At 39.9% G+C, this 14,894-nt stretch overlaps 1 protein-coding gene across 1 annotated transcript in view; it reads left to right on the top strand.

The window, feature by feature from the left end:
• Nucleotides 1–14,894, top strand: part of LOC136677786 (sialoadhesin-like) — a 108,684-nt gene that overhangs the window by 23,924 nt on the left and 69,866 nt on the right. Inside the window, exons 10-18 of the mRNA XM_066655423.1 lie at nucleotides 1,695–1,713; nucleotides 2,128–2,376; nucleotides 2,456–2,537; nucleotides 2,712–2,757; nucleotides 2,857–2,943; nucleotides 3,059–3,139; nucleotides 10,962–11,028; nucleotides 11,483–11,554; nucleotides 13,422–13,655. Coding sequence (XP_066511520.1) covers nucleotides 1,695–1,713; nucleotides 2,128–2,376; nucleotides 2,456–2,537; nucleotides 2,712–2,757; nucleotides 2,857–2,943; nucleotides 3,059–3,139; nucleotides 10,962–11,028; nucleotides 11,483–11,554; nucleotides 13,422–13,655 — 937 coding nt within the window. The remainder of the gene's footprint in view (nucleotides 1–1,694; nucleotides 1,714–2,127; nucleotides 2,377–2,455; nucleotides 2,538–2,711; nucleotides 2,758–2,856; nucleotides 2,944–3,058; nucleotides 3,140–10,961; nucleotides 11,029–11,482; nucleotides 11,555–13,421; nucleotides 13,656–14,894) is intronic.

A 14,894-nucleotide genomic window follows, 5' to 3' on the forward strand; every position in this document is an offset into this window, starting at 1 on the left:
TTCACACAGCTATAAAAATTAAAATGTCCAGACTGAAGTGTGCTGAACTGGAAGTGTGAAATACTGTAACAGCGCCCCCTGTTGTTTCACAAAGTGTCTCTGCTGCAGTTTCCATTTCCCAAAGCCTTGGTAAAATTTAAAGAGCATTAAATAATATATTTTTAGACAAACTCCAACCTGGAGACTTCAGTTTCCTCTAAGATAGTGATTTCTGTTCTCTGTGTTGTACAGTGTGCAGTGAATTGTGGGTAAGTGCAGGACACAGAGGATACACTGGGAGTGTCCTCCAGAGCTCTCTGAACAAAGGCTGTATTTCTCCACTGTGTTTGGACTTAATTCTCTCAACTTTTAAATGATTATTCTCCAGTTGTTTACATTATTCACAGTTTTCAGCACCATCTCTACATTAATGTATTTAGCAGGTATTTATCCACATTATCTTCTGTAACACTGTTCCTCTCTGGAGTCAGGATCAGACTGAACTCAGAAACTGTTGTTGTGTAACAGCTATCGTCCTAAACTCAGTCCTAATGAAAGTTCTCATGGTAACGTTACAGATAAAGATTAGATTTTAGAGTGAGGTTATTTCTGGAATATGACCCTGGTCAGTTTTACTGTGTGTTCAGTGTTAACAGTTCTCTACAGTGTGTTCGTTTCTGCAGCCCTCCCCCTCCCCCACATTACTGACAAATCAGTGGAGCTTCTCACTTCATGATTTTAACTGAGTTCAGCTGAAGAGTCTTAGTTAAAGCAGCAATCTGCACGACTGAGACCCTCACTGTAATTATTCTTCTGTATTGTGTGTGTTGCAGGAGGTGTTGCTCAGAGTGTGTGGAGTGTGGATTACAGCCCTAAATCTATCTGTGCTCTAAAGGGTTCTACACTGAAGATGGGCTGCACTTACACATATCCATGGAGTCACTCAGTCCAAAGAGCTTTCTGGAGAAAACAGTGGCTTGCAAACAGTGAAGAGCCTCCTGATCTGTTAAATGACCCAGAGTACATAGACAGGGCTCAGTTCACTGGAGATAAACAACACAACAGCACCCTCAGACTGAGAGATGTGACAGAAAAGGACCAGAGTAAATACTACTTCAGATTTATAACAGATCAGACTGGAGGAATGTGGACAGGTGCAGATGGAGTTGATCTTTCTGTCACAGGTAAGATCCATCAGCAATGTCTAAGCAATTTCTATGTTGTAGAATAATTTTGACTAATATTTAAATGTCTTTTTTTATTTCAATGTTTTGTGTTTAATTCTTCCTCATATTCAGCTGCTTTTTACTGTTCCTTGTCTCTGTAAAACTCTCTAACTTTGACCATTTTGTATGAAAAGTCCTCTATAAATAAATGTGCCTCTTTTTTTTTGTTGTTCTTTTTTTTTAAACTTTTGTACAGATGCTATCAAAAAAATCAGGCATTAATTAAGTTAATGTGAGGAGAGAACAGTGTAATTGTGTTTTCTCTTGTTTACAGATCTGCAGGTGGAGGTTCCTGAGACAGTGACAGAGGGAGATAAAGTCACTCTCACATGTCAAACCTCCTGCAGTCTGACTGACAGTCCAACATTCACCTGGTACAAAAATGGACATGGTTTATCCTCCAGAACTGACCAGCTCCACCTGCAGTCAGTCAGCAGGGAGGATAAGGGCAGATATCACTGTGCTGTACAGGGTCTGAACTCTCCTGAGGTCACTCTGAATGTCAGATGTAAGTACAGACTCAGTCTCAGAAAACAAGAAACTGAGGGTTGGTGCTGAACTGTAGCAGTAATTTCTCTTTAAACAATAATAAATATATGAGTGAAAGACAGTTACAGAAATTCTCCAGAGTTCACTGAAATATCTGCAGGAAGGAGCTTTAAATCTGAAAATGATGAACACAGTCTAAACCTGTCTGAAAAACAACCAGAAGAAGAACATCTCACAAAACTTTATTTTATACTGGTCCCAATTAGCTTTAGATGAGTTTATATTATAGCTCTGTTTTTCTTTTTGTTTTTTTAAATGAATAACTCCAAACTGACAACAGTTAATGTGATAGTAATTAAACTTATATTAGACACTTGTCATTAGTCCTGACATTTTCATCCCTGTAAAACACAATGTGTCTCTCTACCTCCAGACGGTCCAAAGAGTGTCTCAGTGTCCATCCGTCCCTCTGGTGAAACAGTGGAGGACAGTTCAGTGACTCTGACCTGCAGCAGTGATGCTAATCCACCTGTGCAGAACTACACCTGGTTTAAAGAAGGTGAAACCTCACCTGTAGGATCTGGACACAGTTACAGTGCTCTACAGAGTGGATCCTACTACTGTGTGGCTCAGAATGAGTACGGAGCTCAGACAGCAGCTGCAGTGTCTGTCGGTGTAAAAGGTATTAAATAGTTAAAAAATCATTAAAGTACATTCCTTAAAGCTAATCTCTTTAAACTGCAGTGTTTATCTGCCCACAGGGTCTGGTTTGGTAGTTCTCTGTGCAGTGATTGCAGTGGTAGCTGGAGGTTTATCTCTCATCGTTGCTGTTGTATGTTTACGGTAAGTGTTTACATCTTTTCTGATCCATTCTCTGAAAATAATGCTTTGAAACCGAATATTAATGGATTATTTTACCCATGATTCACTTGGACTTTTCCATTGTGTGAGTTTTCTGGTTGTATCAGTCAGAATATTCATGTTGGGTTTGTTATTATAACTCTCACTACTCTTCAGGAGAAAGAGAAGAGGAAATCCCGCTGATGAAGTAAACCTACAGCAGGTGAATCCATCACAAACTAAACATTATAAACCAGATTCATTCTAATTTAAATCAGTGAGGACTTGAACTGCTTCTGTTCTCTGACCCTCCTCTCTCCAGAAGTCTGACCCTAACACCAAGGACGACACATACACAGCTCTCCACCCCATGTCCAGGTCCTCTGATGATGTGTACCATACACTCGCAGTAAGAGTCTCTTCACAAACACACTTCACTCAGACATTCAGATTCATGAAGAACTCCTACACACCTCAAACGTCTTCATGTCTCCTCTGCTTCATTCTGTCTCTCCCTCAAACAGACTGTCCATTCCAGTCCTTCTGATGATCCGTACATAGCTCTGGATCCTCAGTCCCGCTCTCCTGAGTACGACACTCTAGCAGTGAGTCAATCCTCTTCTACTGAGGACTGTTTAGTAGCTCTTTAAGACACAGCAGAATCTTCACTGTGGAGTCTCCTTCACCACCATCTGAACAGCTTCTCCTTCCTCTTCTGTGGAGCTTCTACTGGGACGTATCAAATTGTGTGTGTGTGTGTGTGTGTGTCTTTCAGATGGTTAAAACATAATGGCGTTCAACAATAACCACAGTTCCCATAAAGCACTGGTAGGAGGAGCCAGCAATGACCAACACAGAAAACCGTTACAAACAGTGAGCAGCTTTTGAGAGGATTATTTTCTTAATGGACATCAACGGTCAGTTTAACACATCAGCTTCAGATCATCACCGACTCACCAAGAACAAACTGAATGAAGAACAGTGAATGTGTGTGTGTGTGTGTGTGTGTGTGTGTGTGTGTGTGTGTGTGTGTGTGTGTGAAGTCTTAGTAAGCCTGGTGATTTGTCCTGTTCCTAACCTTTAGGAATCACTGTTTAATGAGGTCTGACACATCTTCAGAATCATACCCTCTCTGTATATTATACTATATTTATACTATTACACTATATTAATGTTATAATTTCTAAAACCTTTAACCTGTGGTTTGAAGAATTCATCAATTATTTATTACTTATTTATTACAAATATCTCATTTCTAGTTCTTCAACTCATCTCACTCACATCTGTCATTCTTTATATCAGTGATCCCCAAACTTTTCTACCGTGCCTCCATTTTGTAGATGAGAATATTTAGACATTGACACATTTACATATCTTTTACTTCCAAGCTCCACTGGAATTTACTTATACTTTCATACACCACTGCAACTGTAGAAAAGAACAGAAATGTAGTGCTTGTGCTTAACAGTCGTTGTTAAACATATTTGTTCCTAATTGCTTCCCTGCACTAAAATTAAATATAAAACAGCTTCCTGAGAGAAAAAGCCCAAAACCTGCACCTTGGCTCTTCAAAAAAAAAAATGACATATTTAACCCCTTCATCTCTTCTGAGATATGCCTCGTCATATTTACTTGTTTACCCTTTGGTTTTTCATTTGCCTCGCTGCACCTCCCCCTGCAGTCGCTCCACGCCCCACTTTGGGAACCACTGCTTTAAATGAATACTATGTCTTTACTTGTTGGTTTGCTCTTATCATTTATTTCATTTTTAAGTTTGATTTATTTTATGATGATAGTGTTAATACACTGAGTTATATATTTTTCTGAGCAGGTACTTGCTGAACTGCAGCATATGAAAGGTACTGTTTAAATAAAGCCATTGCTGGTGAAAAGATCTTGTCTCCTTTCAGTTTACTTTCTGTTGTCTATGCTGGAAATCTTTAGAAACCCCCCCCCCCCCCCCACACACACACAATAGTCAGTGATTAATTATTATGCCGTGAATGTGGAATTCCTCTAGATGGCGGTATAAACGAACAGTAGATGAAATCACTCACCACTGAGTGTTCAGAGGGAAGTTTCAATGAAAGAAAATAGAGCTGTTTATCAGTCACTCAATCTCTCTACAAACAGACGAGTGACAAACAGTAAAATCACTCATTAAACGTAAGATATTCATCATCTCTCTACTGCCTTAGTGTTCTACAATATTCAACAGTTCTTTCAGTATTTAATGTATTTATAATCTGCAGATTTAATAATAAAGAATCTAGTCTATGGCTAGTTTATACTTCATTAAGGAGGAGCCAAATATTTGAAGACAGGAAGAACAATGTCAGAGTGTGTAAAAATAGGTCAGCACCACTTTACCCACATATAGTTTAACCCTATATTTGTCAGCATTTGTTCTTTGTGTTGAAGAGATGAACGACGCTTAATGAAGGTAGGAAAAGACTCAGTGCTTTTGGAATCAGTAAAGAGTCATTAATTCATTGTTAATGGAAAGAGAAGTGAAGTGACTCTAATATTTGTGTTGTCTTTAGGTTCAGAAATGTAGGTTGACTATTGGTCCCTTGTGATCATTTCTACTCTAAAGCATCTACTGAGACACACTGTTGGTGAAGTGCATGTATATAACTATTATATACATCTAATGTTTAGCGCAGTAACAGTTTACTGTCATTTCTGATCATCCAGGTTTCACATTAATGGGGCAGCTATCCACAGGGGAAACCCTGGATAGCAGTGCTGGGGCGTTTTTAGCACTAACCACCAGGAAGAACTCAAAAGCAAACAGAGATGCTTTGCAGTCAGTGAGATTACAACCGGGCCTGCAGGTGTGAAAGGGAAGTGTGTGCTCCGCTCTATTATAGAGGAGGTAGTAGTACTTGTGACTGGGGAGGTTCTAAAAGTCCAAAAACAGAATCAGGAGGTGACTAAAAGGGATGAGACTGAAAATGATGGAAAAGCAGAGGCAAAAGACTTTAGGAAAAATCTTAAAAATCAAATCCTGCTGTTTACACTAATTTTTCGGTTTCTAACACCCAGCAAATGAAAGTGATAATCTGCTGACAAACCCACCAGAGAGACACAGCTGCTGTCAGACCAACAGAGTTAGAAATGGAGAGCCCAAAATGGGTGGGAAAAACAATAGAGCAAGAACTAGAGTGTATGTTGTACATTAAATTATTGAAAAACAATAAATGATTACAGACAGAGAGCAACTAAGTAGCAACTAACATACTAATGGTTTAAATACAGCTATACATTTATGAGAAAATATAAAAACTGTAGGGTGGTGATGCAGCAGGTACTGTCACAGTCACACAGCTCCAGGGTCCTGGAGGTTGAGGGTTCATATCCTGCTCCAGGTGACTGTCTGTGAGGAGTTGGTGTGTTCTCCCTGTGTCTGTGTGGGTTTACTCCAGTTGCTCCGGTTTTCTCCCACAGTCCAAAAACACACGTTGGCGACTCAAAAGTGTCCATAGGTGTGAGTGTGTGAGTGAATGTGTGTGTGTCTGGGTGAACTGGATAAGCAGTTATGGATAATGAATGAATTAATAAAAACTGTAGAAATTGGTAGAAACCTTTAAGAAAGAGATAACAATGAGAAAAGAGATGAATCTTATATTATAATCAAGACTTTTATCTTCCTTATTTATCCTTCATTTCCACTTAAAATATAATTTAGTTGGCAGTTGTTTGATCATTATTTACAATTTTCCAATTCAAACCTTTAGTTCCACCAAGCTAATACTGGTGCTATTCTCCATGCAATGTTCCTATCTGAATTGTCCATTCCACCTTTAATAGGCCATTATACAAGGATAAAGTTAGTATTAAAACATGAATAATTTCTGTCTTTGGTGCAGCAGGTAGTGTCGCAGTCACACAGCTCCAGGGACCTGGAGGTTGTGGGTTCAAGTCCCGCTCCGGGTGACTGTCTGTGAGGAGTGTGGTGTGTTCTCCCAGTGTCCATGTGGGTTTCCTCCAGGTGCTCCGTTTTCCTCCCATGGTCTAAAACCACACATTGGTAGGTGTCCGTAGGTGTGAGTGTGTGTGTATTGGTGATAATTGATGAGGTTGCTGAGTAGTGTGTGCAGGGGGCAGAATTGGGAGGGTGAGGGTTAGAGTAGAGAGAGAGTTCAGCATTCTCACAGCCTGATGGATGGGGCTGTCCCTCAGTCTGCTGGTCCTAGCCCTGAGACTACGCAGTCTCCGCACTGATGGCAGCAGGATGAAGAAGCTGTGTAGCGGGTGGGTGGGATCACCTGCCAAGCAGAGGGCTTTTCGTAGGAGGCGGGAACTGTATAAGTCCTGAAGGCAGGGGAGAGAAGTACCAATGATCTTCTCAGCTGTTCTCACAATACGCTGGAGGGTTCTGCGGCAGGATGCTGTGCAGGCCCTGTACCACGCAGTGAAACAGCTAGTCAGGATACTCTCGATGGCCCCCTTGTAGAAGGTGATCATGATGGGGGTGGGAGCTCTTGCTCTTCTTAGCTTACGGAGAAAGTAGAGCCGTTGGTGAGCCTTCTTGGCCAGTGATGCTGTGTTGATGGTCCAGGAGAGTTCCTCTGTGAGGTGCACACCCAGGAACTTGGTGCTGCTCACGCTCTCCACAGCAGCCCCGTTGATGGATAGAGGGGCATGTTGTGTGCGAGTTCTCCTGAAGTCCACAACAATCTCCTTGGTATTCTCAGTGTTCAGAGAGAGATTGTTGTGTTTGCACCAAGAGGCCAGCCAGCTCACCTCGCTCCTGTAGTGTGACTCATTGTTGTTGATGATGAGGCCTACCACAGTCGTGTCATCCACAAACTTGATGAAGAGGTTGGAGGTGTGTGATGGAGAGCAGTCGTGGGTTAGCAGAGTAAACAGAAGGGGGCTCAGCACGCATCCCGTACTGCCAACCCGTACTGCCTGTGGTCTTCCAGTCAGGAAGTCAAGCAGCCAGTTGCACAGTGATGTGTTCAGTCCCAGTCTGTCCAGTTTCTGAATGAGTTGTTGGGGGATGATTGTGTTGAATGCAGAACTGAAATCAATAAAAAGCATTCTGACATAAGTGTCTTTCTTGCCCAGATGAGTAAGGGCTGAATGGAGAGCAGTGGAGACAGCATCATCAGTGGAAGTGGCCAGAAACTTGTAAATAACTCATGAAAGAATAAAGTTACATTAAAACCAAGCACACAATTGTTTTTCTTGTGAAATTACCATTAAGTTTGATGTGCCCCTCTGCCCATTGAAAAAACAAAAGTTGGATCCAAAATGGCCACCATTGTCACCACCCATCTTGAAAAGTTTTCCCCCTCCCATATAATAATGTGCCACAAACAAGAAGTTAATATCACCAACCATTCCCATTTTATTAAGGTGAATCCATATAAATGGCCCACCCTGTATACTTGCTTACCTGTTATGGAGAAAATAGACAAACTCACATTACTTTTATAGACTTGCTGGGCTCAAACTGCCTCTATTTTTCAAATACATCACCAGTATTTCTTCTCATTTTTCATGTCTCTGGTCAAGGAGATTTTTAGCAGGATGTTTACACCTTATAGGTGTCAGAGTCAGTCGATGCAGCGAGCCACCAGCAGTGGGCCTGGCCGGTACAGGGGAAGAGCTGGACGATCTGGCTCTCAGGACTCAAACTCCCAGAATCCTCAGCGGCAATCAGCACCAACCAGCTTCAGCTGTGTAGTGCTGTATATAAAGCCAGACTCAAGCACAAGCTAAAATTACACCTTTTTGAAGGAGTGAATGGTAATTGTGGGTATAGCAAAAGAGAAGACAAAAATAAAAGAAACATTTGAAAGCGTAGATAATACAGAAAAGAGAAAGCTAAAGCAGAAAAGAGAAGAGGCTAAAAATAAAAAAAAAAAGAAAAGTGATTAAAAAAATAGCTGGATAGAGACAACTAAACTGAAAAGAAAAGGCTTTAAAGCCTCAAAGGAATTGTTTAAAGAGCAATTAGGTAAATATATGAGTCATATTCATAAATATTTTAGTTATATGGAGTAAGATCACTGTCTTTTATGCGAGAGCGCACAGACGACATTAAATCGAGCAAGTCAGACTCAACGAGCGCACAGAATTTTTTACCTTGCAACCTGGGCTTGCGTACTGTGCTGGGGTTGGACAGAGGGCAGTATTTCAGGTCGATCCACCAATAGAGCTTCTCTTCAGAAAGGGCCTCCTCACATAACAATTAACAATTCTGGCTGCAGTACTGCTCTCAGAGAAGCCAGGGGTTTAAATGTTACCTTAATCTCTGATGACAAATACTGGTCCTTTTATTATTTAGTAAAACAAATGTTACTGATTGCTCCTTCAATTGCAGGACATGTTTGCATTATTCTGTTTGTGGATGGAATACCCTGTCTCACTAAACATGGGCAAACTTGGGCTTTTCCTATCTATATTGGCTGTTTTAGAGGTTCTGTATTTGTCTGTTCTGAACTGCTAGATCAGAATGTGGAGGAAAAATTATTTTCAATATTTATACCAACCAAGTGATAAATGTCACTTTCTCTTCCTCTTTCTCTCGCTGTACTTTTAGGGTATTAAAAGTAACTTGTTTGAACTTCGGTTAATCATGCCTTGTGACTGGTGAGATACCCAATGCTCTCTATTTTATCTACTCTTGCTTTTAACTGTATGTATGTCAGTCTCTTCTCCCAAGCACTGTGACCTGAAACATGACACAAAGCCTGCCTGGGCAAAAGGATGATCACAGAAAAGGTGGTATTAATTGGACCAAATGGTTTAAAGATTTATTCTGTAATAGTTATTCTTTTAGAATAGAAGGGGTTATGTTAGAATAAAAAAATAAAAGCTTATGATGTATATGATACTCAGTGTATAGGTATGGGCACTTCTCCTTTTGCTGCAGGGTATTTAATGATGATGTTGCCCTCCCCATATGAATTGCACTCTGTGCATTGCGTGAATGTTCTCAAGTCCTCGTTTCCTGTTGTCTTCATGTGATATGCACATAATACAAGAGGATCTTCACATATAAGGAAAGACTCTGTTAAGATATAGTCTGATTGGTTCCTTGATGTATTTCTTGTCTCTATGACTGCCAGCCTAAAATATAACCTAATGTCACACCCAAACTAAACAGAGCTTTTCCTAACAGTGACTTGTGTGTCATACTTTGGCCAAGTTCTCTTGAGTTAACGAAGGTAGGAAAATACTTAATCATTCTTGAATTAACAAAGACTTAATTAATTCATGGAAAGAAATGTGAATTCATGCATTTATAATATATTTACTACACTTTTGTTAATAAGCACTTTGTCCTTGAAGATCATTTAACTATAGAAGAAAGAATAAAAGATGTGTTATTAATAAAACTGACAAAGTTCAGACCCGTGCTTAGTTTGTAAATCATGAGTTAAGGGAAGACCCAGTGTGGCGTGATCCAGCATCTGTGAATGGGGCTCCTGGGGCATGGGGCAGTATTCTATCATACTGTAGAATAGTGGGCATCACCAGTGGTGACAAACTCATTTGAGGTAATGGCTGTTCCAAGTGTTACTATTCGTGAAATAAAACCATGTTTATGTAATTAATACATTCAGCTCACATTCACATTTATTCAAAGCAGTTGTAATAAAGAAACATGTGACTAAACACAAGTAAGCACTGTGTTATCATTTATATCACTTTATACTGTTCCTGATCATCAACTCCTAATGAAGAACACAGTAACACCCTGCTCATTAGTAATGACTCACTATGTGATGCTGATAACTCCCAAAAACAACACAGTGACAACAAATTCACTACCAAAAGCGACATGTGCATTTGAAAGTATTTCTCAAAGAATAAGGAGGTAGGACACAACAGTGAAATAAATATTTCTGTGAGCTCTCTCTTGACCAGATCGCCCTGAAGACTTCAAAGGTCTTTATTTACATTTACACTTATATTGTGCCTGTCTAGACACCTAACGATCAATTGGCGCGCACACACACACACACACACACAAACACACACACAGATGAGAACGGCAGCCAAATGCAGGGGTGTATCAAGCCTTTCAAAAGGGGATATTCTGCAATGGGGAAGTAAATTCCCTTCTGAAATGATCATTGCCACATTATAACTACAATCACGAACAATTATAACTTCCAGAATTTCTACATTTAATATAACACTAGGTCTACAGTATGGAAATAAAACCATGAGTAGTACTGTAAACGACCCAAAATGGAAGAACTTATTCATACCCTTTGGCCTAACTTTTCAACACTATTTATAATGTTGTGCATCTAAATCCGACTCCTGTTTGACATCAACACTATTTCATATGCGTGCAAAGTCAAGCGAATACTTTTGGCAATATAAAGTATTTAAAAATGTTGGAATTTGAACACGCATTTTTGGCTCTAAATGAAGTTTTACATGTTTATGTTCATCCAGGGTTCTCTGATGGTTTCACTCAGAATGCATAACACACTTTCTCTGCTGTGTCTGCTCTTCATCTCTGGTAAGTCAGCTGCCACTCCCCATTAGATATAAATAATACTATGTAGACATATTACCGTGGCCTGAACAGTGGCCAAAAATGACATTGCAGCTGGGTCTAAATAATTGCAAGTCCACGGTTTACAATCAGTGTCATTGGTAAAAGTGGGTGTTTAGTTTAGTTTAATGGTGGGAGGTGGTTTATTTTCACTTTCTTGATAGGTGGGACACATGCTGAAAAGCCTATGAATGCTGTCAATTGTTTTGTGCCCCTCCATACAAGGACAAAAAAATAAAATAAATAAAACCCCTTCATTGATGTATTTTTGGAAATAGCCTCAGGTTTCCATCTGAGTTTAATTTCTATTCATTCACTTTATCTGCTCCTTTGTTATTTCATTTCACATTTCTACAGGAGAACATTTTACTAACAAAGAGCCATATCATAAATTACACATTTCTCTTTTGTGTTACAGGAGCTGCTACACAGACTGAGAGGAGTGTAAATTACAACCCTACACCTATCTGTGGTCTTAAGGGGTCTACAGGTATGTTGAATTGTGCAAACTTATATACAAGAATACATTCAGTACAAACACTTTCTGGTCAAATGTGGCCAGCAAACAACTACATCCTCAGACTGAGAGATTATACGAAAAAGACCTAAGAAAATACTACTTCAAAATTAAGTATTTCAGGTCTGTGTAGCATAGAGCAGGAGATGTGTGTTTAGAAATACAAGCCTTTCTCAACCAGGGTGCTGCAGCATCTGGCTTCATCAGGGGTAATGTCAAAATATTTGGATGTTGCTGACAAAAAAAAGTCAAAAATATGATTTGGCCAAAAGTGTCATTGCAGCTGGGTCTACAATCTGTGTTTAGATCCGTGTGGCACTGGTGAAAGTGGGTGCTCAGTTTAGTTTGTTGATGGTGGGAGGCAGTTTATTTTCACTTTCTTGATCGGGGGTGATACATTTTAGATGGGTCTTGGTCCAGTTTTGGACCTGCTGGGTATGTGGCCAAGCCCCGCTCTGGGTGACTTTGAAGAGTTTCACACATCAGTGTCAAAAACTATACATATATAATTCATTCATTCATTCATTATCTGTAACCGCTTATCCAATTCAGGGTCGCGGTGGGTCCAGAGCCTACCTGGAATCATTGGGCGCAAGCAGGAATACATCCTGGAGGGGGCGCCAGTCCTTCACAGGGCACATATAATTAATTAATTAAAAAATAAGCACACATTCCCTCAACAAATAAAATCAAACAAACCACAAATTCTGCCCCAGGCTCAAGCTAAAGTCCACTCTTGTGTCATTAGACATACGGCTAAAAGAAAATAAAACTTCAATGTAATGTGTAATGTGAAAGGCTACACAATGTTGATATTTCCTTACCTTTCATTTTGGATGTGGATGCTAGTCCCAGTAAGCTAAGTACCAATAATAACTAGCAAAACCTAGAAAATGCAATACTTCAGGGAGTTAACATCCCTTAAGAGAAATTCTGTTTTCTCATGTTTAGAGGATAAAACCATATACCTGTGAGCACAAAGTCGAGTGAAGGAATTTCTGAGAATTTTGTCTGTTTACAGATTTTTTCCTCTCTCTTTTAATCTTAAACTTAAAACTGCAATGGGCTACTAGTCTTGTGTTTTTCTCGACCCGTTTTCAGACCATGACATCAGTAGTCTACCTTTGCAATGGCAACTGGAAAACCCAGCACAATCTAAGCGGATACAGATGGAAACAATAACGTGGGGAGGCACAACAAATGGGGTGGCAGAGTAATTTACATATATCAACAAAATGAAGGCAATATTTCTGTGTTTCTGTTTAAAATGTGAGTTTGACTCTAAAGCCCTGGAGACACTACACTACTTTTAATGTCGGGACAGATTATAAACAGACTGGGTTACTCTCACTACACAACTTTATGTTTTGGATGATTTTTATGGAGACTGGAATAATGTCACACCCCAAAATGTTGTTGAAAAATCAAACGTTTGATATGTCTGATACGCAGTTTGGAGTCAGAGCCCCTCGCACACTACCCAACTTTCACCCGGACTGACACCTGCGACTGCAACAGAGTCTGCAGACTAGAGCCAACTAGCACACACCCGGCCCAAGTGGAAATCAGTGTTAAAATTGGACTAAAAGTCGTGTCGTGTAACCCCAGCTTAAAGTGACAGCAGACACTTGTAGATCATTCATTCATTCATTACCTGTAACCGCTTATCTAGTTCAGGGTCGCGGTGGGTCGAGAGCCTACCTGGAATCATTGGGTGCAAGGCGGGAATACACCCTGGAGGGGGAGCCAGTCCTTTCTTGTAGATCATTTACAACCATAATGAAAGATTTCTTCAGTTAATGTGAATACAGCATTGTGTATATATTTCCCTTGTTTACAGTTCTCCAGGTGGAGGTTCCTGAGAGTGTGACAGAGGGAGATAATGTCACTCTCACATGTAAAACCTCCTGCAGTCGGACTGATAGTCCATCATTCACCTGGTACAAAAATGGACATGGTTTATCCTCCAGAACTGAGCAGCTCCACCTGCAGTCGGTCAGCAGGGAGGATAAGGGCAGATATCACTGTGCTGTACAGGGTCTGAACTCTCCTGAGGTCACTCTGAATGTCAGATGTAAGTGTAACACCCTTGCTTCCCTTTCCCATATTTATTTTAAAAGTTACTAAGCCGAGGGGCTCTGAGATCAATTTAATCCTTTATTTTATATCCTCACTGCAGTATTGCCCTTGTAAAACCTACGCTTGAATCTAAAGGAACAGCAGTTATGATAGAGTATTCTTATTTATCTAATTGTTTAACCCTTACCAGTATAACTGAATTTAATGTAAAGTTGTAATAAAATATAGAAATACTGTTTCCCTTTGTTCAATATAAAAAATAATTAACCATTTATAATTCAGATAATATTTTTAAGTACTGAAGATTAAGTTACCACCTGTAAAGAGCTAGTATCTATAAAGTATGCACTTAAGATTGCTTTACAGTTACCATCTAATGAACTATAATACACTGTGAATGTAGATCAATGCACCAAATCAGATGTCAAAATACAGAAATACAAATCTTATAACTTGAGTGATATGATGATTAAAATGATTTAGCACTACACTTATAAATGCTCTGACTTCAGGTAGCAACTTACTAATAGTTTAGAAGAGTTTAGATTCACAATAGTCTGAAAAGAGTTAAACTCAGTATTCAATTTTAAACTCCGTAGTTAAATATTATGAACATAAATTCACAACTCGGTATGCCTAACATAACTCGGTAGTGCAACAACACCAATGTAAATCCATGGAAATGTTAAACTTTAAGCATGTTAACGTAAATGTAGGCCCACACACACACACACACCCCCCTCGTAACAGGCCTGTGTCATTGCTCTGGTGCACTGAGGCCCTTAAAACAGAAAATGGCTTCTTCACTCTGGGCCAAATAAAAAAACAAATGGTACCTCGTTCACTGAGAGCCAGGTACAACACAGCAGCTGTCTCACACACCTCTGTTTGAACGACCCGTACAATCAACAGGCAGAAAGTGTCTTCCTTCGAAACCACAAAGACCCTGAAATGACACAGCAGCCCAGAAAACCGTCTGACCAATGTCCTCCTGAAGTTGTGAGTGAGCAGACCTCTGATATCCAGTGTGGCATGTAGCTAACAGATCTATGTTACACAGAGCAAAACATATACACACAGCAAAGATGGTTCACTGTGGTGTCTCTGCATAAAGTTAGTGTTCAATTAATGACTGAAAGGGTATTAACTTTTTTTAAATCACTTTTAAAGAAACACTTTCAAACTTTTTTCCTGCTCTTCTTCACTCTTCACCCACTCCACTGTCTCTTCTCCT

Source organism: Hoplias malabaricus, chromosome 2, assembly GCF_029633855.1.
Source record: "Hoplias malabaricus isolate fHopMal1 chromosome 2, fHopMal1.hap1, whole genome shotgun sequence".
Classification (NCBI taxonomy): Eukaryota; Metazoa; Chordata; class Actinopteri; order Characiformes; family Erythrinidae; genus Hoplias; species Hoplias malabaricus.